The following is a 21,149-nucleotide window of genomic DNA, read 5'->3' as shown; positions in this document are numbered from 1 at the left end:
GCCAACGCACCGGAGAGGGCGAAGAGAGTCGAGTCTACTTTACATATTTTCTAAATGAATGCCGTTTGTTTTGTTTTTTCCTGTATTGTTATTTGTAGGTACAGACATATCCATCGAGTTGCAACCCCAGCTAAGAAGAGCATTGAATTGCAACGGCTGTGGCAGGGGAGGCTGATGGCGTGGCCTGGCCTGGCCTGGCCTGGCTTTCCCTGTACTGCACTGAATTTCCACTTCCTCCCTCCCAGCCAGCCAGGCAGCCGGTCGGCAATCAGGAACGACAAGAAGTCGCCATGACACTGGCAGCCTCGTCAAACGCTGAAACTAATTGATATAATAGTTAAAATAACAAACTAACAAGAAGACGTGGTGGCGGGAGAAGAGGCGAAAGAGGTTGCACCGCGACTGCAGTGCGGCGGCGTTGGTGAAGTGCAAAACCTTTCCAATTTGAAAATAGTTTTCCTGCTATGTGTGCTCGTTCCCACAAACAGAAATACCAACAACAGCGGCAGCAGCAGCAGCAGTCAGAACAAGCACAGCAACAATGCCTGCACTTTACAACGACGCCATTGGGGCAGAGGAGGAGAACAACTACAAGAAGCAGACGGGGACGGAGAAGAAGAAGGAGTAGCGGCAAGCGGTGGATCGGATCGGGAAAAGTAGAAGCACCAGCAATCGGTGGAGCTGAAGTAGCAGAACCACCAGCAAACGATGATTGGGAAAAGGAAGGAGCCCCAGCAGCAGGGGGGAAGGGGGGATACATACCCGTAGTCAGCAAAGATGACAATGCAGCGATTAAAGCAATGCAGAACGGAGAAGAGATGCGCGAACAACTTGAACTCTAGTCGATGTCGATGTCGATGCCGACAGCAACAGCAGAAGCAGCTGGAAAAATGTTTGCCCCAATCCCAATGCGCGGCATTTCCGTTTACCAGCGGAGGATGCGGCTGGGCTGCCGACGCTGATGCACTTTGCAATCGGCACTCCACTGTTCTGACCAACGGCCCGGACGGACGGAAAAGAAAAGATAATCACATTTATTAAATCAAAATACAAGATGTTTGTATGCACTTCCTAAGAGCGCTTTGTCTTTGATTTATACTTTTTGAAAGGAAACAATTGGTTGGCATGGGCAGGGATATAGGGATACCTATGTAAACAACGCGCCCCATGCTTTGGGCGAAGATTATTCAATATTGCAGCTGCAATTGGCCTCAGAAATAGCTCTGAAGCTCGGACGACATGTCAATGACTAAATATTACACTGCTTCTGATTCTGAAAATCAAAACGGCAATCAACAAAATGCGAAAAGTTTGGCGGTTGCTAGACAAGATTTTAAATTATTATGTGTGTCAGCAGCAGATATGCACAAAAGTAGATGTTACGCGCGAAAACACAAAATGAGCTGTTAAACGCGAAGCTGTTGTTTTACAACACTGTCGATAACCAGCGATCGTTTCGATAACTTTATTTTCACCTCGATCAGATCTTGCCATTCACACGGCGCGTAAACTATGTTGAATAGCCACAATTTGAATTTGAATTTAGGTTAAAGGTGAATAACCACGTTTTGAATATTAAGATCTCCTTTAAAGAGCTCCGAACGTGATAGTTTAATTAGTAATGAGCACTCATAAATATAAATGAGATGATCAATTGCCTGGGCTACTACTTGATTACAGTAGTTGCGAACCATTTGATCAACAAGATACTTAATCGCAACTGGATCATAAATTAAATGCTTAATACGAGTTTGTACTCCCACTTGCCTTGAATAGAGGCTTGGCGATTACAAGTGCAATAGGCTTGATCATTTTGGGTGGAGAGCTTTTCCTTTTGCGCGCAACAAGCCGACTAACGTAACACTAAGGCGGAGCGCAGCGGAGGCAGCCACAGACGCACTCGGCCACAATAAATTACATGTGTGCAATGGACAGACACAACCACCAGCAGAGTTGACCATATAATCTTTACGAGCCGAGCACTTGTCGGTTTTTGTTTTGCACACAATTTCGCAGCAGAGCTGGGAAAGCAGCAAGTCACGCAGCAGCCACCCTCCCCTTCCTGCCCCACTGTCCCGTGCCCCACTCGCAGAAACTGTAACAATTAAGGCCCCCCCCTAAAAGTTGACCATGAACTGCTTATGACGACTGCATCGAAGTGCGGGCCCAACCTTCGCCTTAACTTGGGGGAGGTCGGCTCTGGCTCTGGCTCGGTCTGGCCTGTTTCTCGGCCCGTTAAGATCGTACTGTGAATGTGGGTAACTTGACCACCCAAAATGGGGTTGGTGTTCGAATTTGTGCCACCGAATTGTGGTTGTGCTTTCCTCCACATCGATTCGTATTTATAGCCAATGTGCACCAAATCCGTCGCTCGGCAAAGCGCCGCCGAAGTATTTGTTTTCAGCTTCTTTTTGCCATTAACACGATTTTGAACAGTCTGTATTTGAGTTTTTCTATGTACTCGACTCGTATTGTTGTTGTCCGTCTGCCCGTCTGATCGTCTGTCTGTCCGGCTGGGTGGAGTACTTAGCCGCGGACAGTTGAATTGTCCGACTACCGCATTTCGCCGACCGGGGCAGGCAGCTTCAATTTTTGATTGGAGCTCGACTCGTGCGGTTCGCGGTCGGTGGCGCATGCGCAAAAAAAATCATTTTGTTCGTAACGCGAATTCGACTCCAGTTCCTGGACAACATGTTGTGGATATTATTGGTATCGCCGGCGGCGCTGTCGCTGCTGCCCATGCTGCTCAATTATCGCGGAGTTGTGGCAAATGTCACGGTAATGGATGACATTAGGAACGCCTTCAGGGGCGTCACCAACGACACCGAGCTGCTGGACCACATTATACCGGAAATGTACGGTTCAAGTATGCGCAGCGCGAATCCCACCTTTGTCTTCAGAATGCCCACTCGTGGCAGCGGTGATGGCTACGAACTGCTCACCATGCAGCGTTCGGATTTTGCGGAGCCAATCTTTCCCAATATCACCGAAGTATCAGCCACGACCAGCACGGCTCCCTTGACAGCTGAGCCGCCGGAAACGAATGTGAAGACCAGCCTGGTGACCTCGCCCCACGCCGAATGGCAGCAAATGGGCCTGGAAGGATGGTCGGGCGAACTGAAGCCTCCGCTTCCCTGGCTGGAGCAGAGCCACAAGTGAGTACACATTTCCTTAGACGCTGCTAAAAGAATCTGTGATATACATATGTATCTGTATCTGCAATCCTTTTAATAACTCTCTCCAGGGACACTCATCCAGCGATTAGCTGGCAGAATACATATCCGCGCGATGAGATACTCCTGGATCTGAAGAACAAGCACTTCGATGGCCGCGTGACCGACATACGGGTCATAGCTGCCACAAGTGGTAGGCCTGCAGAGATGGAGGATCTGATGAACGGACAGAACGTGTATATTGCGCGGGTGAACGATCCCTTTGGCTACTCCATGAAGTGGACGTTTAACAATGCCAGCAGCCAGAAGCCGGGTCCAGACCCAGAGCCTTTGGAAGAGCAAAAAATGGGCGCGGATCGCGGCAAACGGGATGTGGCCAAGCTGTACTCCATGATCAAGTGCTCGACGGGCTGCGATCCGCTGATATACAAGGGATACGGCTGCTACTGTGGCTTCGGTGGCCATGGGGTGCCCGCCGATGGCATCGATCGATGCTGTCGCCTCCACGACAAGTGCTACGGCCAGAGCAACTGCATCTCCTACTTGGAGTACTTTGTCCCGTACGTGTGGAAGTGCTATCGGGGCAAGCCCCTTTGTGCCGTCGATCACGGCGAGTGGGGGGGTCCCGACTCCTGTGCGGCCCGTCTCTGCCAGTGCGATCTGCGGCTCTCGCGATGCCTCAAGAAGTACTACTGTCCCAAGCGAAGGTCCATTTGCCACTCATCCCGATCGCGACGCTTGCAAAATTTAATATTCTTCGATTAGTTAAATGTTAGGCTTTATTGTTGATGGAACGAACAATGAATATATAAAAATGTTACCAAAATGTGTAGTTATGCACTCGATATGGAATACTATCTGATGAGGAATCTTTTGTGCTATGCCTAATGATGCCTTTGGCTCTTCCTGAAGCCGCTCCGTGCCTTGCTGCCGTGCGGCCTCTCGGCTCTGGTGGTGGTGCTGCTGCTGCTGCCGCTGGGCCCGCTGGCGTTGGCAGCCGGAGTGGAGGTGCTACCAGTGCTGTTCGATGCAGTCTCGTGCCCCACCGAGAACTCCTTCAGCGCCTGGACATCCTCCAAAAACAGACGCGCCGTCTTGTGCTGCGTGGTGTGGGGCTTGTAGGCCAGCAGGACGTTGTGGGCCATGAGCAGCACGTCGCGATGCAGCTCGTTCAGGCTACGTATCAGGCCAGAGTCGATGTTCCGCTTGATGGTGGGCAGGTCCATGTGACGCAGACAGATCTCCGCATGGCGCTGGGCGTGCTCGTCGTGGAAGGGCCGCCGGAAGGGAGCTGCGTGCTTGCTCTCCTGCAGCGTCGCGTAGATGGAGAGAAATAGCTTCTTGGTGGCGGCTCGGGTCTCGCGCTTCTCGTCGGTGTGCTCGCTGGAGGCCGGCGAATTGGGTATACTGTCGATGACTGGCGTCGATGAACATCGGCGCCGCGTGCTCGATCTAGCCGTCGAATGGTCGCTGGCTGTTGTGGTATCGTCGTCAACCATGGGACTCTCGGAGCGATCTCGATGGGGCAGCTTGCGCAGAAGCGGTGCTCGAGCCGGTGCCGACGGGGGCTGGGGAGTTCCAGCTTGTTCCTGGTCGGCTTTCGACTCTTCAGTGGCCGGTTGCTTGACGGACTGCTGCTTCGATCTGACACTGCGTGGCGGGTCATCCTGCTTGCTGCTGTCCGTCAACGAAGATGTCTCCTCGTCTGTGTCGTGCAGGGAGACAGCCACGGTTGCAGTGGGGGTGGCAGTCTTTTCCTCCAGCGTCTGCTGCTTGTCGGCATCTTCCTTGTTTGCTGTGGCTTCTTCTGCTGTCGCTGCTGGTTCAGGACTAATTTCCGGCTCCTCTGTTGCTTTTACTGTGTCCACGGCTTCGCCAACAGCTTCAATGGTCGCATCTTCTGTGGCTTTCTCTTCCTCGTCCTTTGGGACCGATTCGGCGACCAAGTCCTCCTCAGGCTTAGCCATAGTTGGCGGAGAGCCTGCCGTATCCTCGCTGGAAGTGCTGATAAGTGTTATTGTCTCACCGATCTCTTCTACAGCCACCTCGCTGGCCAAACGGTTCGCATCCTCCGGGGTTGCATTGCCTTCGGAGGCCGTTAGAGTGCGGTCCTTGCTGTTGTCCTGCGATGCAACTGCCGCCAGTGGTATGTTATCGTTGGAGTCATCACTAGAGGCAATCACCACTTCTACAGGCTTGGCAGCTTCCTCGGTGGGCGTGGTCCCGGTCTGTTCCCGCTTTAGCGCGTCCAGCTTGTCCTCGAAGTCAATTCCATCCGATTTATCGGCAACGGGAGAGGCAATCGCCTCATCTACCTCCTTTAAAATCTCATCATCGATGACGCTGGCCATGTCAATGTCAATGTCGTCGATTATTTCGTCGATGTTTGAGAGCCCTTCTAGCAGCTGGTCGGCTTCATCGGGATCGACCAAGGCGGACTCTGCGTCATCCAGCAACGGCTGTTCCTGGCTCGCTGTGCTCTCAGATTTCTCCGAGCTGCCGCCAGCCTCACCAGACTTTACAGCCGCCTTGTTCTTTTCCAGCAGCATTGAGAGCGTGGGAGCCGCCTGCGAGGGACTGCGCTCCAGGGTGGGAGTGGTGGGTGTGAGGGCCTCACTCGCTGGTGGCCCGGTCATGGGGCGTGACATGAATGCCGCGTCGGTGGGGCTCTTCATGGTGATGGCTGGCTGGCTGGACACGGTGCTGGCCCCGCTGGTCAGCAGCGAAGTTATTGTGGGAGCCGTGGCTCTGGCCACACTACTGCCAGGAGCCACGGGGGTCGAAGGAGGAGCTGGACTGCTGCTTGTGGGCGACTTCAGTAGGGATGTAAGCAGTGGTGACGGCCCGGACTGCTGCTTGTTGCCACCGCTGCTGATATCCTCCACGTCCATGTCGACGGAGGTTGTGTCTGTTGTCTGAATGGATCGTCGGGCGGCAGGACTGCTGTTGCGCCAGCTTGCCGTCATCTCCTTTTTGCGCTGCTCCCGCTCGCGCATTTGGTTCTCCAATTTCATCTCCTCAATGCGCTTCGTGTCCTGCTCCTTCTCGATTGCCAGCCACATGTCCTGCATCTCCTGCTCGCTCACCTCGTCCGACTGCAACGAATCGATCTCGCGCTGTATCTTGAGGTACATTTCCTGGTCGGAGCGCATCTGCGCTTTTATCTCCAGCATCCGCTCCTCCGTGAGCCGGCGGAGCAGCAGCTCTGTTGGCGTCTCCACCGAGGCCGGGGAGGAGACCCCGGCGCTGCTCTCGCTGCTGCGCTTCTTGCGTTTGGTGGCCTCCACGCTCTCCAGCAGGTTTCCGTACTGCAGGGCACAATTCTTCTGCGAGTACCAATCTGCCGGTCTGTTGTTGTTGTTGCTGTTGCCATTGCCGCAGACTGTTTTCAGCGTGCGGCTGACTGTTATCCAGTTCTGATCGCCGCTGCAGGAAACCGACGACGCCAGGCACAGATGCTCTCGCTTGGTCCACGTATCCAGAGGCATTCGGCTCATTTGCAAACGTTCTTGTACCCCGGCCGACATTTAAAAAATTAAAGATATTTGTTTTTTGTATTCAATTTACACTGGAGGTGGAGATGGCACTATCGATGTTTTGTGCCAGTTGCTACTATCGATGGTTTGACAGCTCTAGTACACAGCAAGAGAACATTGTGCAACTATCGATTGAATTTAAAATCATCGCACTTTACTGTATCGCAGGCGCCATTTGAAACAACAAGAACAACAACAAAAACAGGTCTTCAGACAAGCAGTCTAGAAAAGAAAATATAGAAGAAACTCTCGATTATGGAGCCTATATCACACGTAGTTAAAAGTTCATTGCCCAACTACCTGTCCAGTTTGCCAATTCCCGATAGCTTTGGGGGCTGGTTCAAGCTATCTTGTAAGTTATGAGAAAAGTGAACGTTCGATTCAATTGGAATTTGCCTGCAAGGGCGACCTACATTAACCACCAACGATGACACAGCATCAAGGGCTATGATATTGTTGAGTTAAAGATTGTCAGCAGAGCGCGTGGTGTTCAACGCGAGATGTGCAGATTAATAAGATTGCAGTGAATGCACTTGTTCCAGTGACAGTATTTACAGTAGACCACCCCCGACTGCACCTATTATGCAACGTTTGTTGAGCTCCTCGCCATTCTGCCGCTGTGGTTGTGTGTTGGAAACACGCAATTTTTAATTGGCTTCGGTTTATCTGCTGAACGATAGGGGGAAGTGAATTTAGATAAAAGAAAATGTACGGTACCTGTGGGCTGTGCCGCTCCATCAAACACACACTTACAGTTATGTGTAGAGGGTATCTCTTTCGTGCCAAGGCTACAGCTCACCGATGCTGGCGGGGAGATGGGCGACGGTCTAACGTCTAGATCAGATCTGTTTCTTAAAATAAACCTGCTTAATGCTCCTAAATTCTGCCATTTTCAGTCAAGGATTGGCTCGCCCTCATTCCACCCACGGTTGTGGTGGCCGGCCTTGGATACACCACTTATCTTGCCTTCTGCCCGGCCGCGCGATGCGCTGGCAAGGATTCGGGACGCTGCAACAGCTCGATTCGCAAAAATGAAGCCAAAGTGGTTACCATGGTTGATGTGGAGGACATTGCAGGCCAGGCCGCTTTCTGCCGGTGCTGGAAAACCAAGAACGTAAGCTCTTCTCTTTGTCTGTCTGTCTCAAAACATGATCGGTGATGTGATCCTTTCTCCCGCAGTGGCCCTACTGCGATGGCAGCCATGGCGAGCACAACAAGCAGACGGGCGACAACGTGGGACCGGTTGTGGTGAAGAAGAAGTAATTCCAGCGGTGCATCGATACGTTACGTTACGTTCACGTTTAGCATTTCCTTGTTGAAATTTTCGCCCTTCAAGGGGGCGAGTCTTTTGCTTAAAAATTTCAAGCCCCCTGTCGAGCCTTTTTTAATCGTAAGCAAACCTTGGTATTGGATCAAATCTAATCAGAAGCCAATAAAAGTTGCCTAATCAGATATTAAATGAAGTGTGAAGGGATGTGTTGTTTATAGAAAACTTTATTCTTTATATAAATTATATTTCTGGCTGCAGGCTGGTTTTGTGGACAATATCATGATATATATAAAGTATGGGCGATACAAAAACGATTCTTCTTCAGAAGGCGAAACAACTAAATACCAGACCAGGACACAGCACGACCACAGACGACCGTCTCATTATGATACTATCAGTTGGAACTTAAGGAATAGGCATCGTGCTTTTGCTGCATTTTGAATCTCAAATTTTATTGTTGCTGCTGTGTGGCTGTTGGTGTTGGGGTTTTTATGCTTATTTGAAAATCTTGCCCTGGTTGAATTTGCGGCCACCCTTGTCGGTGCCGGACCAGGAGAAGTACTGGGTGACGAGCTTCTTGGTTTCCTCGCTCTTGGCATCCAATTTCTTCCAGTCGTAGACCTCGTAGTCTATCTGCCAGTCGGGCGACAGGGGGAAGGCCAGTTCCTGTCCGCGCCAGACCCACACACCGGAGATGGTGCTGTTGTTGTCGTCACCGAAGAGGCACACGGAGGCGAAGGCCTGCTTGCGCATCTTGTCGAGGCGCTGGAACATGCCAGTGATGAGATTGCACGACATGAACACCTTGGACAGCTCCTCGCTGTACTTGTATTCTCCGAACCAGATCGAGTAGTTCTCGGGGTCGAACTTCTCGAAGAAGTACGGGATGGACTTGGCCTCCTCCTCGTTGGAGTAGACGCGCTTGAAGTCGTCAAAGTTGAAGGTGCCCTTGGGCAAGGCATCGAAGGGATCCTTGGATTTTGGCTCCAGAGCCAAGGCCTCATCGGCGGCATCCAACTCCTCGGGTTCGGCGGCCTTCTTGGGCGCAGCCTCCTTCTTCTCCTTGGGCTTCTTCTCTTCCTTTGGCTTCTGCTGCTGCTGGGGCTTGCCACCGCCTTGCTTGGCCTGGAATTCGGCGTACTTCTTGGGGTCGAAGACCAAGGCCTTCTCGCACAGCTTGTAGTCCTTGACCACAGCCTGGACCTGTGGCTGGTTCAGGATGGTGAGGAACCAACGGTTCACATTACCGAACTCGGCGCGTGCAGTCGGCTCCAGGACGTACTCGTACAGATGCAACAGGCTGCTGAAAACAATGATGTCGGCAAGGGTGATGCGCTCGCCGGCGAGGTAGGTGACATTGAGCAGTTTCTGGTTGAGCTGTGCCAGGACACCTTCCACGTCCTGCTTGGCAGTGGAGTTCCTCTGCTGTGGCAAGATTCCTAGCAGGGGGAACACCAGTGCGCAGGAGGCAGGCACGATTTCGTTGTCAGCAAACGAGATCCATTGCTGAACTTGGGCCTGGACGAAGGGGCACTTGCCACCTCGCAGTTGCTCGCTGGCCAAGAAGTAAGCAATGGCATTCGATTCGCTCAGGTATTTGCCATCAGCGGTCTCAAATGCTGGCACCTGCAAAAAGACACGCGGCACAAATTAGTATAGCAGCAAAAATGTTGATGACGTAGCATGCCGGCTCGACAGACCACCCACAAGCGAACACACCCAAAAGCGATAAGGGATTTGTCCATGTTTTCCCATGCAAATCATATATGTGCAATTACCTTGCCGCTGGGGAATTTCTTCAGAAATTCTGCCGATTTGTTGGTTTCACCAAACTTGAAGTTATCGGCCACTTTCACCTTTGCGCCAGAGTACTGGGCGGCAATCAGCGCCTTGTACGCGCGGAAGTTCTCGGGGTAAGTGTAAAGTGTCTGCAATTAGCCAAATCCAAAACGAAATAACATTAGTAACCAGTGCTTCGACCCATTGGGCACGCGTTCAGCATTCAATTTGCAATTATAGCCGCATGATTGCTTTGTATTTTGCAAATTTTTGCGGCGTTTTTTTTACTTACACCAGTCGACATCGTGATTTCTGCCGGAGAGAAGTGTGCCCAGTGCGACCCATTAGTCGACCAAATATATCGTATGAGCCTCAGAAATATACCAAAATATACCGTCTCACTTTAAAAGTATACCGGAAATATACTGACGAATTGAAGTTCTATATTCCTTGTTTTTGATATTCCGTCGAATATTACTAGCTATCTAGATCTCTCAGCCCTGTCGACATAATTTTATCCGATTAATGAATCGATTTTCTACTTGGCTGGTTCGTTTTGAATATTTGACTTGGTTTCTTGCTACGGCGATTGCTGTTTTTGCTCCGCAACAACAATATAGCGTCTCGTATGATGAAAAACCGAACCTAGCCCACTTCGCCTTCCTCTTCACCTTCTGGTTAACAACTTGAGTTCAGCCGCGGAAAATAATATTGTTTGCAATTCCTCTTGTAAATCCATCCTCTCATCACCAGTTTCATAATATTCGTGCGTATATTTAAATACCCACTGGTTGGGGGGCCATCGGTTTTCCATTATGCTATCGATTAATAAATAACTGCAATTTCTGCCGGAGCTTCGCCGTTTTGCAACTTTTATTCGACCTAGCCGTGATATTATACAGTCATTTCAACTGTGTGGCAAGCATGTTTTGGTTTTAATTTAGTTTTGTAGCGGCTTTTTAGCCAAGTTAACGGCGGGCAATCGATAGCTGTATGCTCATCGATGTCACTTCACATCCCTAGTCGTCCACTACGGCGCATAATTTTACACGAACATAAAAAACAATTTCGTTCAGCACACAATTAAATTTAAAAAACAGCTTCTTGCGGCGATGCAAATTTCGACCGCTACTGATATACTTATACGAGTGGCGTGGTGATAGCACAAGAGCGGCGAGGCGTACGGGGCCGCTGCAGTGGAAAAAAGTGAAAAGTGGTGTTGAGCAGAAGAAGAAGAGTGGGAGCAAAATCAGACTTCTCAGCGAGTACAAGAGCCCGTGTTGACGCGTGTGTGTAAGTGTGTGTGTGTGTGTGTGCGTGTCTTACGTTGCAAACACAAAATTTCTTTAAATTTCGCATTTGCTCGGCGGCGTTTTAATTACTTTACCCTGAGCCGCAGCAGCACTGTTTATCGCCAATTGCCTTCAAATGTTGCTCTTCCAATTATGTGAGTTTCACGAGAAGGACAAGAAGAAAAACACAGAAAAACAGAATAATTTATCAAGTCCTTGAAGCATGCCGTGCATAAATTATCTACATAATTTTAACTGTTTACCGTCCCAACTGTTGTTGTTGCTCTCGATTTGTGGGCTTTCGTTTTTTATGCATGTGTGTGGGGGAGCAGAGCTTTTCGTGGGTCCGCTGTGGGCGCATACAGATTTTAGTTTGCCGTGTTCTCTTTTTTTTTGTGGGACGTGTGACCTTCATTCCAGCAGCTACAAAATCAATAGTAATATCGTTTACGTTCACGTTGCATTCACTAGACCCTGAGCCAGAGACAGAGACCGAGACCGAGACCAGAGCCGGAGAGCCTGCCCCACCAAAGCATAAAGCAACCGACCGCACGCCCGCCCACCCCATCGCACCGGTGAAACGGCTTTCCACCCCCTGAATTTTTGGTTTCTACATTATACTTTTTGTCAAGTTCATGGTAGCATATATATTTATATATTCACTTGTGGACAATCAATAGAGTTACTGCCATAATGAGTGGGCGGCGGGGGATTATGACATCAATTGATAACGCATGTGATCAGATGAGGCGTACCAGCAGCAGCTGACCGAAGCTCAAGGCCCTGTAGCCAAAAAAGCTTCTGATTGAGCTTTCTAATCCATCCATATCTCTGAGAGATCCAATTGTACGATGGAGTCAGGTTTTCCTGACCAGCAAATATACTCCTTCTCTCCTGTCGAACTACAGGGGCTATGACTCACTGCTCGTCGCATCGCGTCAGTAGGCGTAGAACAATGATTAATTATCAAACAGATTCTTATCGTGTGTGGTAGAGAAGGACTTATCAGGCAACAACAAAAAGTGTGTGGTAACTGTCGATGACAAACACTTGAAAAACGTTTGAACCTGTGGCATTCGCATTCGCGTAGCATTGCTCATACCGCATGGTTCACATTACCCTTACCTTCCACCTTTACCTCTTGTTTGCGGCCTTGAGATGTGTGTTACTAATGCCATTTATTGGTCCTTGCAGTAGGATGAAAAAATGCAAGAAAATGACTTAAACGAGCGTCAAGAGGAACCAGCCAGTCTTCCACCTACAAGCAACGACACAAACAACAAAAACACAAGCTGCAACGACAGCAGCGAACTCCAAATTTCCAGTGAGTCGGTCACGGTCACGGATCAGCAGCAACCACAGGTGGCTATCGAGGAACCGCAAATAGCCGAGCAGGTTGATTCTTCCACGACAGCTAATCCAGACACAGGTGATACAACCAGGCCGGAAAGGCTTTCCCCCACATTACCGCTCGTAGCCCTATATCCTGCTATATTCGAAGTTGCCGATAAAGTCGTCGATCAAGCGGTAGATGAGCCGTCGTCTGTAGTGGGTCCAGATAGGGACGAGCTATTGCCGCTAACTCCCAAACGAAAGCGTCAGCGTCGTGTTTATATCGCGGACACATCCCGCTGCCTGCGATCGAGACAAGAGTCGAAAGACACAACCGAGGCGGGGTCGAAGCAGGTGCCGACAACACCAACGCCACCGCCAACACAGGTCGCCTCACCGACGCCCACAGAATCCACAGAGTACATCAAACCAGGTGGGTTTCACACTTCCACTTCCAGTCCTCAATCGGTTCTCGATCTGAAGGGAGATCTACCATTTCAGAGCAATTTAATCCGGCGTTCTGGAATTTGATTGAAGAAGAGGAATTTAAATTCGTCGGCAAGAAGCGACGCGTTGCCGGTGGACGTAATCGCACGCGACGCGGCAGGCTACTGAACGAGCTCGGTGAAAACTACGCCCCGGAAACAGCGGCCGCTATTGCGGCGGCACAACTTGAGCTCGATTCGTCAGGGAAGCCATCATCACGTGCCAAACGTAAGAGGAACACCACCATGTCGTTGTACGACCGTCGATTCCAGAGCACCGCCGATGAGCGGCGCGTGCCGAACGGGTATGGCGGCAACGGATTACGGACAGGCAGTGCGGCCACTTCGAGTGACATTGAGCCGCAGGAGTTGCAGGTCCATCCGTATTATGGATCTTCGGGGGGCAGCAATCCAACGGGCGCCGGGGCGGGCCTAAATGGCAGTGGAGCCGCTCTCAACCATGCTCCTTCAATGGGCACCCTCTGCAACATTGGCAACACATGCTACTTGAACTCGGTAGTGTACACGCTACGCTTTGCTCCACTCTTTCTGCACAACCTGCACCATCTGATCCACGACTTGAACGTGGTGCAGCAGATTATAGTGCGCCAGAAGACCGCCAAGTCGGCCTCGCTGGGGCGGAACGTGAGTGCCACGCAGCTGGAGCATGCACGCAGCTGGAGCAGCAAGGATCTGGCCACCTCAGAGCAGTACAACAGCAGCACCAATGGCAGCAGCAGTGGCGGGGTCAGTGGCAGCAGCACCAGCACCAGCTCGATCAAGGAAACCTATCAGTCGGTCACGGAGAAGCTGCACGAGCTGTACAACAGCCTGCATGGCAACGAAATGGCCGACTCGACGGAGCCCTACCATGCGGACACACTGCTGCATGCCATACAGGTTGTGAATTCCACATTTGAGGGCAACCAGCAGCAGGACGCCCACGAGTTTCTCATGTGCGTTCTCAACTGTATTCGCGAAACGAACCAAGCTCTGATCAAGGCCGTGGACGAATGCCCCGAGGTCATTGCAAACGGGTAAGTGTTCACTCTTCATTTTTCAGTTTTAGTTTTAGTTTTTGAGTTGCATTATTAAATGCATTATCCCTTCAGTTATATAGCCAATCCCGATGAGGTGGACTCTGCGGAGGCTGCCCAGGAGCGTACGGATACCGCGGGGCCTCTGGCAAGCTCTGGCAATGGCAACACTAGTCAAATAACCACGACAAAAACATCTTTCTTCTCACGCAAATCAAAGAGAAAAGATGAGGTCAAGTCATCGAAATCGACGCGTATACAGTCACCGCTGAAGGACAACAGTCCGACGGCGGGTGGTCTCACCGCGGCACCGGCGCATTCCACTGCAAACAGTCTCTTCTATTTGAATACAGTTGATCTCAGCGGCGCCAGCAGCGTTGCGGCCCCGGCAGCAACACCGACCGTTTCGCAGCCAGCGTCGACCGGAAAATACTCGAGCGACGATGAAATGAACCCGGCCAGTGCGCTGAAGAACAACATGCGATTGGAGGACCGCATACGGGATCTGCATCTGAACTTCTTCAGTGCCGACTTTGAGGGCACTGTGGTGCTGACCACCAAATGTCTCAGCTGTGAGACGGTCACGAAGCAAAAGCAGGGCATGCTCGACATCTCCGTGCCTGTGCCGATATCAGGCTACGACAATGCCGACCTCCAGGACAAGCCCAGCACCTACATTCAGGTGAGAGAGTCGAGCAAAAGAATCCATTGAATCGGCTTCATTTTCAAAGTTCTTCTTTCAGAATTCTTGCATCACAAAGGAGTACTTTCGGGGTGAGAACAAATACAGTTGCAATCAGTGCACCGGCTACACCGAGGCCATACGGTCCATCTCGTACGAAGTGCTGCCTCGATTGCTGGTCATTCAGCTGAATCGTTTCTCGGGCGGCATGGAGAAGGTGAGCACGTATGTGCCCACGGCCTTTACACTCCCGTGCTTCTGCGCCAAGTGCTGCGAGCTGAGCGACGGCAACAAGCTGCACGTGTACAAGCTGTACAGTGTGATAACCCATGTCGGCGCCACCCTTACAGTGGGCCATTACATTGCGTACACGTGCTTCCTGGATCTGCCCAGTGACTATATAAACTGCCCAAAGGATCGTCGGAACACAGTGTCGGGATCGCAGACGCAGCAGGCGGCGGCTTCCAGTGAGAGTGCGGCGCCAAACAATGGCAGCAGCCACGTGGCCAGCACGCCCGTGGCGGCGGCTGCCTTGGTCCTGGCCTCCTCTGGCACTAGTCTGATGAAGAAAATGAAATTCGGACGCAGCAAGGCCTCGAGCAGCGGGGACATGAGCAAAAATGTAAAGCAACTGAATGGAATCAGCAGCAAGAACATCACCAATGGCATTGGCAAGCTCAGCATGAACACCACCTGCCACGGCGTGAGCTGCTGTGCCATGCGCCTGTGCTGCAGCCAGCAACCTAGTGCCGCCACCGCCGGCAACAGCAACTCGGCCAGCTGTAGTGACTTCAGCGAGGAGTCCCTGCAGAACGGCAGCAATAGCAATCTCAGCCATGGAAGTGGCAGTGGGGCGGCAGGCAGCGGCGGCATCAACAGCAGCAGTGTGGTGCCCAACTATCCCACGGGCTACGGCAGTACGGGACGTGGCGGTGTCAAGGCGAACTATGCCCACGGCGGCACGGATCCGATTTGGTACATGTGCGATGACGACAAAATCAAGGCGATGACACAGCGGGAGTTCGAGGAGCTGTTGTCCCCATCACGGAAGATAACCATAACACCATACTTGCTGTTCTATGCACGATTCGATCTGCAGCCGCCGTCGAAGCCCTCGGGCACAGCATCCTCCTCGACGCCGCCACCGCCATCTGCGTCATCGCAAAGCTCCTGGTCGAATGAGGCTCTGTCCGGCAGCGGTGTAGGGTCGCATAAGATTTGAGGGTGTTCGGGAAAGCCCTGGAAGCAGCAGCATTAATATACAAGCATACATATGTATTGCATACTGATAGGATTGGATCGGATGTGGATGTGGATGTCTCTAGAGTAATATAATAAGAAGAAGAAGTCTGTTTGTTAAACAATATAATCGTACTAAGATCTATCGTTTATCTACATGCATAACTATCATTAACATAACTAACCAGCGGTTTGACTGATGCCTCCCCACGCCCCTCTTTGCATGCCCTGTAAAAGTAATCTGTTTCCACACTTCACTCTCGACTGGATCGGAATGGGTTATACGTTCCATTTCCACAGAGTGTGGGGCTATCGGTTATCAGTTCTTCGTTCTGTTTGCCATAACATTTGCATTTCATTTGGCATTCAATCGATGTGTTATTTAAATGTTCCAAACAAAATGCTGCGTAAACGGAACACGAATTTAAACGCCGAGGACGGACGCGGTCTAGAATTGTTTTGCTTCACCACTGAATGTAACTGAAGCAACACGCAACATGCAACGTGCAACACGCAACACAACATTTTCGATATACTCGTGCATAAATTAAATCCCAAAAGTAATAATACACATAATAATAAAAAACGAAACCTTTGATTCAATAGCGTCTTTAAAAGCGAATGTTGTAATAATAATAATAATAATAATGATAATAATAATATATGTATATGTATGTAATATGGAATAATCTCCGATATTCTCATAGAACAAAGCAGGCAGCCGACAGGCAGGCAGCAAATCAATCTGTAATAATTACAGCATCAAGTATACATCTAGTAAATGGAACGGTTTATTGTAAACAATGAGCTACACATATGCATATACATACATATATATTTAAGTGGATATATGTATATGTTCACGGATCCGCATGCATATATATACGAAGTGTTGAATAGTTGTTAAACGCATAGGAACACGCAGCAAGCGGCAAGCAGCCAGAGGAATATAGTATGGAACGGATCTCTGATCGGATCCGAGAGAAACAGCATCAAGATGGAACAACTGAGAATTGTTATAAAATTTGAGTGCATAGTTTATACAAATGTTTTCATAATGAAAAGAAACAAAACAAAACAAAAAACAGAAGAACTACATCAACAGACACAAACGACACATACTGTAACATTGATAAATAGATTTAATAATTATTATAACAAATACCAATAATAATAGCACACACACCACACACACACACCACACACACACACCACACACACACGCACACACACTTATGCAATATTTTTAGTCAGGCAGGTTCCGTTTTTCGGATTACTTTTTCTGCCAAAACGATTCGTTTTAAGGTTATCCAGTTTTCACATATTTTTGCTGTTTGCAACAATAAGTCATCTATTTTTTTCCTTTTGCAATTAAGGTTCGTTTTGTTGTATAAATTGCCGTTTACTTTTCATTTCGTCAACGAAAATGTTTTCGTTTTGAAAACGAATAAATCTTGCGGAATGTGAAAACGGGATGCCGACCCAATTTATTTGTATTCAAAAGTAAATCGGAAAACTTTTGTGAATGTGAAAAACGGAGCCTGGCTGAGTAATTAGATTTAGTTTCTCCATTCGCATTATTATCCTTAGTCTCTAGATTTACTTCTAGTTTTACTTACTAGTTTCCGTTTAGGTTCTCCTTCTATTTTTTCCAAGAGCGCTGCTATAGTGATATTAACATTTACAAAGCAAATAATTATGTACATTGTAATATGTAACATTTACATTAACTTTTAAACACAGATGATCAAACGGGATCAACCGATTCCGAACACACACACAACCACACACTCACACACACATGTATGTATGATTATGGAAGGAATTCCAGTTATATTTATGTTCATTATGGATTAGCATGTTCTAGCTTAACTAAATATACGAAATATACAACATCTACATATATGTAGCGCTCGTATCGGTACATTTCTAGCCCCCATACTCCTCCACTCTTACCACCTCCTCTGTGTCCTTGTACTTCATAGCCTTCCGGAGTGCACTGGCCGCAGTCTTGGCATGGCGTGCCCGCCATTTAACGCTGCCCACCATCGTGCTCACGGCCTGCCGGAGCCTATGCATCATTTCCTCCGACTGGATGTTCGGAATGTGCAGTCGAATCAAGCCGGAAAAGTATCGCGCATCGCTCTCGGTGTGGATCTTTCGGGTCAAGGCAATCAGCAGATGGGTGAAATTCACAACGGTCCTGCGGCTTTTGCTGTTGGGAGTATAACCTTGGGAGACAGTTCTGATGGAGCTGCACTGCTTTCGTTACTCACGGTAAGGTTCCCGTGAAACGTTCGATCAAATAGGCCTTGGCTATGTGAAAGCCCACGTCCTGATTTGTCAGCGAATCCACGGCAGCAATAACATCTTCATCGGGCATTACGCCCCTCGGTCGCATAATGAAATCCAAGAGCTTGAGCACCACCCACGGTCTCTGCGTGCAGGCCAGGGCGCTCAGAAGCATGCCACGCGGCTGCAGATTGCTGGGACTGTTGTAGCGCCGCCACAGGAAGTACCAATTTATTTCATCGCCCTCGGCAATGGCCGTGCAGTAGACGGCAGGACGGAGGTCCACGGGAATGGGATTGTGTTTGTCCGGAAGGCTGGCCGATCGCCAGCGGAGAAATAAATCCATCGCATCCTTTATACAGCGGTCCACCCTGTGGGCACAGGCCCACGAAACGAGCTGTGCCTTGAGGATTTGCTTTTTGAGGCTCAGATCCCTCTTGTCTTTGAGTCCCCCAAGGTGCTTGTAGATGGGTGTCGTTATCAGCTGTGCAAAGCCCTGCAATGAACCTGTGTGTAGAGGCGACTCACAAGACGCAGTCTCCTCGCGATGCTTACCCTGAAGCTGGGATAGTGGGCTGTGCGCCTCATGATGCTGGTCAGTTTCTGCAGACTGGCCATGGCCATCAGCCAGGGCACAGCGTCCAGCTCCCGGCTCAGATACCTCACCAGTGGCAGGGCCACATCGTACGAGATGTACCCGCTCCAGGCCAGAAGGAGGGAATCGTCGACCAGCTGGGCCCGGTTCAGGGCGTGAATCTTGCTGAAGTGTTCGCTGTTCAAGGTGTCAACGAGAAGCTCCCAGTTCTGCCTGTCGTAGTTGACTTTGTAAAGGCCAGAAATGCGCAGATTGAAGATGACCCACTGCTTGGCCGAGACGTGCAATGGAAGGGTCAATACATCTGGAACAGAATCCGTACCGGAATCTGAATCGCTCGGACACTGGAACCAATGGCGAGGTTCGGTGTTCATAAAGTCCAAACGCTTGGCCGTTGTGAAGGAGAGTGGTATCCACCAGCAATCCTCCCGCGTATCCTCCTGCTGATCCTGCAGGAAGCGCTGCTGCGTGATATCCGCTGAGCCAGTATCATAGTTGCGGGTGACATTTATAAGCGGATAGCCCGGCTGCCTCGTCCACGAGTTCATAATGGTGGCCACACTGATGTTGGCCGGCAGCTCAGGTTGATCTTCCGCTGCCCGAGTGAAAGCCTCCCAAAGATCCTTCTTGCCTGCGTTGCCGTAGGCGAACCGCTTCAGATAGTCACGCATGCCCGCCTTGAATGCGTCGCTGCCCAGAAAGTGGTGCAGCATTCGAAAGACAATGCCACCTTTCCCGTAGGAGAACTCGTCGAAGGTGGCGCTGATCTCATCGCCGTCCATTACGGACCGCGAAAAACTCTGCGAGTTGTTGTTCGCATCCTCACTGAAAATCGTGCGCAGACTCGTGACAATCGTGTGCTCGCAAGGATCTTGATTAGGCATCAGATCTTGCAGGACATAGCAGCCAAGGTACGAGGCAAACCCCTCGTTGAGCCACACATCCGACCACCACTTGGCCGTCACCAGATTACCGAACCACTGATGGGCCATCTCATGGGCCACCATCCCCGCAATTGCGTGTCGGTCAGCGACCGTCGTATCGTCTGTGCAGAAGATCCGCGATTCCTGGTAGGTGACCAAGCCCCAGTGTTCCATCGCTCCCGTATAGTTGGGCACGGCCATCTGATCCATCTTCGGCAGGGCGTAGTTGATCCCGAACAGTTTCTCCAGACTCTGCAAAACCTGGAAGCCCATAACATTGCCATATATCATGGCAGCCAGGGTCGTGGCGTTGGTGTCGTGACGGGCCCAGGAGCGAAACTCCACACCGCTGTCGGACTTTATCGTCGTTGTATGATCAAAGTCGTTCACGGAGAAGGCCACCAGGTAGGTGGGCATCGGAACGGTCTCCTCAAATTCAGTCCAAACGTATTTGTGCAGCTCAGGGCTGTACGGAAAAATTCTCGTAATATCCAGAAAGAGTTCCAAAGATCCCCTTCCAAAGAACTTACTGTGGAGTGATTTTTTTAACGGGCATATTGCTGAGCGAGTGATAGGCCTTGTCGTGACCCAATATGATGGTAAAATTCGCCTTCAGACTGGGCTCATCGAAACAGGGGAACACATCCCGCGCGAGGGTTGGCTGGAACTGAGTGGCCGTCAAAAATCTGCAAGGACACTTGATGGGTGTAGTCTTTATACGCACCATTTAAAGAGTCTGTACCTGGTATCGTTCTGTCGGTCCGTGTACTTATTCCAGTAGTAGCCATCTCCGGCCTCAATTATATCGCCGGAGAAGGCCATTCTCAGCTCGTAGACCACATCGGGTACAAACTTCACATTCACGTACAACATATAGTATTGTCTCTCCGGCACTTCTCCGGTTCCATCGAGCTCAAATGCGGTGTCATCGCCGTCTAGAGCAATGATTTTAATTTTGGATTCGTGGATCGTAATATTTCCGACATGTAGCGTTATATTGTCTGTTTCGACTCGGGTCACGAACTGAATGTGGACTTCGCCTTCGAAGGTGAATTTCTTGGGTCCATGCAGATGGGTGAGAACCGTTAGGTTGTAGCTCAAGGGTTTCACCGATTTCGGCAGCCGGGGATAGGTGTATTCAGATCCGCATAGCGGTAAACAGAACAATCCACAACAAATGAGAGAATACAAAAGTGCCGGCATGACTAGGATATACGAAGAGTTTTCCCTTTAAATTTTAACTAAGAGTCTTCTAAGTCCTAATCCATATGAGTGTCGGAATACTTTGTTTATCCTTTGCTTGCACCGCATAATTCCTTATCCGAATCACAAATTAAAGCACCATATCCACATCCATATTCTACACGCGGTAGAGTCTTTATCGTTTAGGTCCTTTGAGGTCCTTGCACTGTGTCCCTGAAATAATTTCTTATGATAACTGTATCCCTTATATATTTCGCTGTAACTTTCTTTATGATCCTTCACTTGAATTCACTTGCAAAATTTCACTGGCA

General features: G+C 50.0%; 6 protein-coding genes across 9 annotated transcripts; 3 read left to right on the top strand and 3 right to left on the bottom strand.

The window, feature by feature from the left end:
• The first annotated feature begins 2,691 nt into the window (after positions 1–2,691).
• LOC6594846 lies at positions 2,692–3,938 on the top strand. Its single transcript, XM_026984156.1, has 2 exons — positions 2,692–3,155; positions 3,245–3,938. Exons 1-2 carry the CDS (start codon positions 2,692–2,694, stop codon positions 3,936–3,938), a joined length of 1,158 nt encoding a protein of 385 aa, XP_026839957.1.
• Positions 3,939–4,057: 119 nt separating this feature from the next.
• On the bottom strand, positions 4,058–6,736 carry LOC6594847 (bromodomain-containing protein 8). Its single transcript, XM_026994653.1, has one exon. It carries the CDS (start codon positions 6,698–6,700, stop codon positions 4,058–4,060), a length of 2,643 nt encoding a protein of 880 aa, XP_026850454.1. The 5' UTR covers positions 6,701–6,736.
• Positions 6,737–6,932: 196 nt separating this feature from the next.
• Positions 6,933–8,179, top strand: LOC6594848 (CDGSH iron-sulfur domain-containing protein 2 homolog). The gene is made up of 3 exons (XM_002020215.2): positions 6,933–7,061; positions 7,606–7,823; positions 7,889–8,179. The coding sequence occupies exons 1-3, from the start codon at positions 6,965–6,967 to the stop codon at positions 7,970–7,972; spliced, it is 399 nt and encodes a 132-aa protein (XP_002020251.1). The 5' UTR covers positions 6,933–6,964; the 3' UTR covers positions 7,973–8,179.
• A 225-nt stretch (positions 8,180–8,404) lies between these two features.
• On the bottom strand, positions 8,405–10,077 carry LOC6594849 (elongation factor 1-gamma). The gene is made up of 3 exons (XM_026994660.1): positions 10,051–10,077; positions 9,758–9,907; positions 8,405–9,605 (listed from the first exon to the last, which is right to left on the bottom strand). Exons 1-3 carry the CDS (start codon positions 10,060–10,062, stop codon positions 8,475–8,477), a joined length of 1,293 nt encoding a protein of 430 aa, XP_026850461.1. The 5' UTR covers positions 10,063–10,077; the 3' UTR covers positions 8,405–8,474.
• Positions 10,078–11,025: 948 nt separating this feature from the next.
• LOC6595231 lies at positions 11,026–15,975 on the top strand. Of its 3 annotated transcripts, XM_026984672.1 has the most exons (6): positions 11,026–11,051; positions 12,245–12,479; positions 12,552–12,815; positions 12,884–13,904; positions 13,980–14,586; positions 14,648–15,975. In XM_026984672.1, the coding sequence occupies exons 2-6, from the start codon at positions 12,257–12,259 to the stop codon at positions 15,806–15,808; spliced, it is 3,276 nt and encodes a 1,091-aa protein (XP_026840473.1). In that variant the 5' UTR covers positions 11,026–11,051; positions 12,245–12,256; the 3' UTR covers positions 15,809–15,975. The 3 variants fall into 3 exon arrangements, with proteins under 3 accessions (XP_026840473.1, XP_026840461.1, XP_026840467.1); XM_026984660.1 differs by having other exon boundaries at positions 12,245–12,815; XM_026984666.1 differs by lacking the exon at positions 11,026–11,051 and adding an exon at positions 11,180–11,205 and having other exon boundaries at positions 12,245–12,815.
• Positions 15,976–17,638: 1,663 nt separating this feature from the next.
• On the bottom strand, positions 17,639–21,097 carry LOC6595233 (aminopeptidase Ey). Of its 2 annotated transcripts, none has more exons than XM_002020219.2 (5): positions 20,378–21,097; positions 20,166–20,321; positions 18,673–20,101; positions 18,102–18,613; positions 17,639–18,040 (listed from the first exon to the last, which is right to left on the bottom strand). In XM_002020219.2, the coding sequence occupies exons 1-5, from the start codon at positions 20,836–20,838 to the stop codon at positions 17,755–17,757; spliced, it is 2,844 nt and encodes a 947-aa protein (XP_002020255.1). In that variant the 5' UTR covers positions 20,839–21,097; the 3' UTR covers positions 17,639–17,754. The 2 variants fall into 2 exon arrangements, with proteins under 2 accessions (XP_002020255.1, XP_026840487.1); XM_026984686.1 differs by having other exon boundaries at positions 20,166–20,302; positions 20,360–20,412.
• Between the last annotated feature and the right edge of the window lie 52 nt (positions 21,098–21,149).

This window comes from Drosophila persimilis, unplaced genomic scaffold (assembly GCF_003286085.1).
Source record: "Drosophila persimilis strain 14011-0111.01,24,50 unplaced genomic scaffold, DperRS2 tig00000000-arrow-pilon, whole genome shotgun sequence".
Lineage (NCBI taxonomy): Eukaryota > Metazoa > Arthropoda > Insecta > Diptera > Drosophilidae > Drosophila > Drosophila persimilis.
The sequence above is the reverse complement of the archived record's forward strand: the minus strand, read 5'-3'. Positions and strand labels throughout refer to the sequence as shown.

Coding starts and splice junctions, on each gene's coding strand:
- LOC6594846 (XM_026984156.1), top strand. CDS start 2,692: ATGTTGTGGATATTATTGGTATCGCCGGCGGCGCTGTCGCTGCTGCCC. Junction 3,156..3,244: donor TGGCTGGAGCAGAGCCACAA/GTGAGTACACAT, acceptor AACTCTCTCCAG/GGACACTCATCCAGCGATTA.
- LOC6594847 (XM_026994653.1), bottom strand. CDS start 6,700: ATGTCGGCCGGGGTACAAGAACGTTTGCAAATGAGCCGAATGCCTCTG.
- LOC6594848 (XM_002020215.2), top strand. CDS start 6,965: ATGGAGCCTATATCACACGTAGTTAAAAGTTCATTGCCCAACTACCTG. Junction 7,062..7,605: donor GGGCTGGTTCAAGCTATCTT/GTAAGTTATGAG, acceptor TGCCATTTTCAG/TCAAGGATTGGCTCGCCCTC. Junction 7,824..7,888: donor GGTGCTGGAAAACCAAGAAC/GTAAGCTCTTCT, acceptor TTTCTCCCGCAG/TGGCCCTACTGCGATGGCAG.
- LOC6594849 (XM_026994660.1), bottom strand. Junction 9,606..9,757: donor AGAAATTCCCCAGCGGCAAG/GTAATTGCACAT, acceptor GTCTTTTTGCAG/GTGCCAGCATTTGAGACCGC.
- LOC6595231 (XM_026984660.1), top strand. CDS start 12,257: ATGCAAGAAAATGACTTAAACGAGCGTCAAGAGGAACCAGCCAGTCTT. Junction 12,816..12,883: donor CACAGAGTACATCAAACCAG/GTGGGTTTCACA, acceptor CTACCATTTCAG/AGCAATTTAATCCGGCGTTC. Junction 14,587..14,647: donor AGCCCAGCACCTACATTCAG/GTGAGAGAGTCG, acceptor TTCTTCTTTCAG/AATTCTTGCATCACAAAGGA.
- LOC6595233 (XM_002020219.2), bottom strand. CDS start 20,838: ATGCCGGCACTTTTGTATTCTCTCATTTGTTGTGGATTGTTCTGTTTA. Junction 20,102..20,165: donor GTTAAAAAAATCACTCCACA/GTAAGTTCTTTG, acceptor TTTTCCGTACAG/CCCTGAGCTGCACAAATACG. Junction 18,614..18,672: donor CCCACTATCCCAGCTTCAGG/GTAAGCATCGCG, acceptor GGTTCATTGCAG/GGCTTTGCACAGCTGATAAC.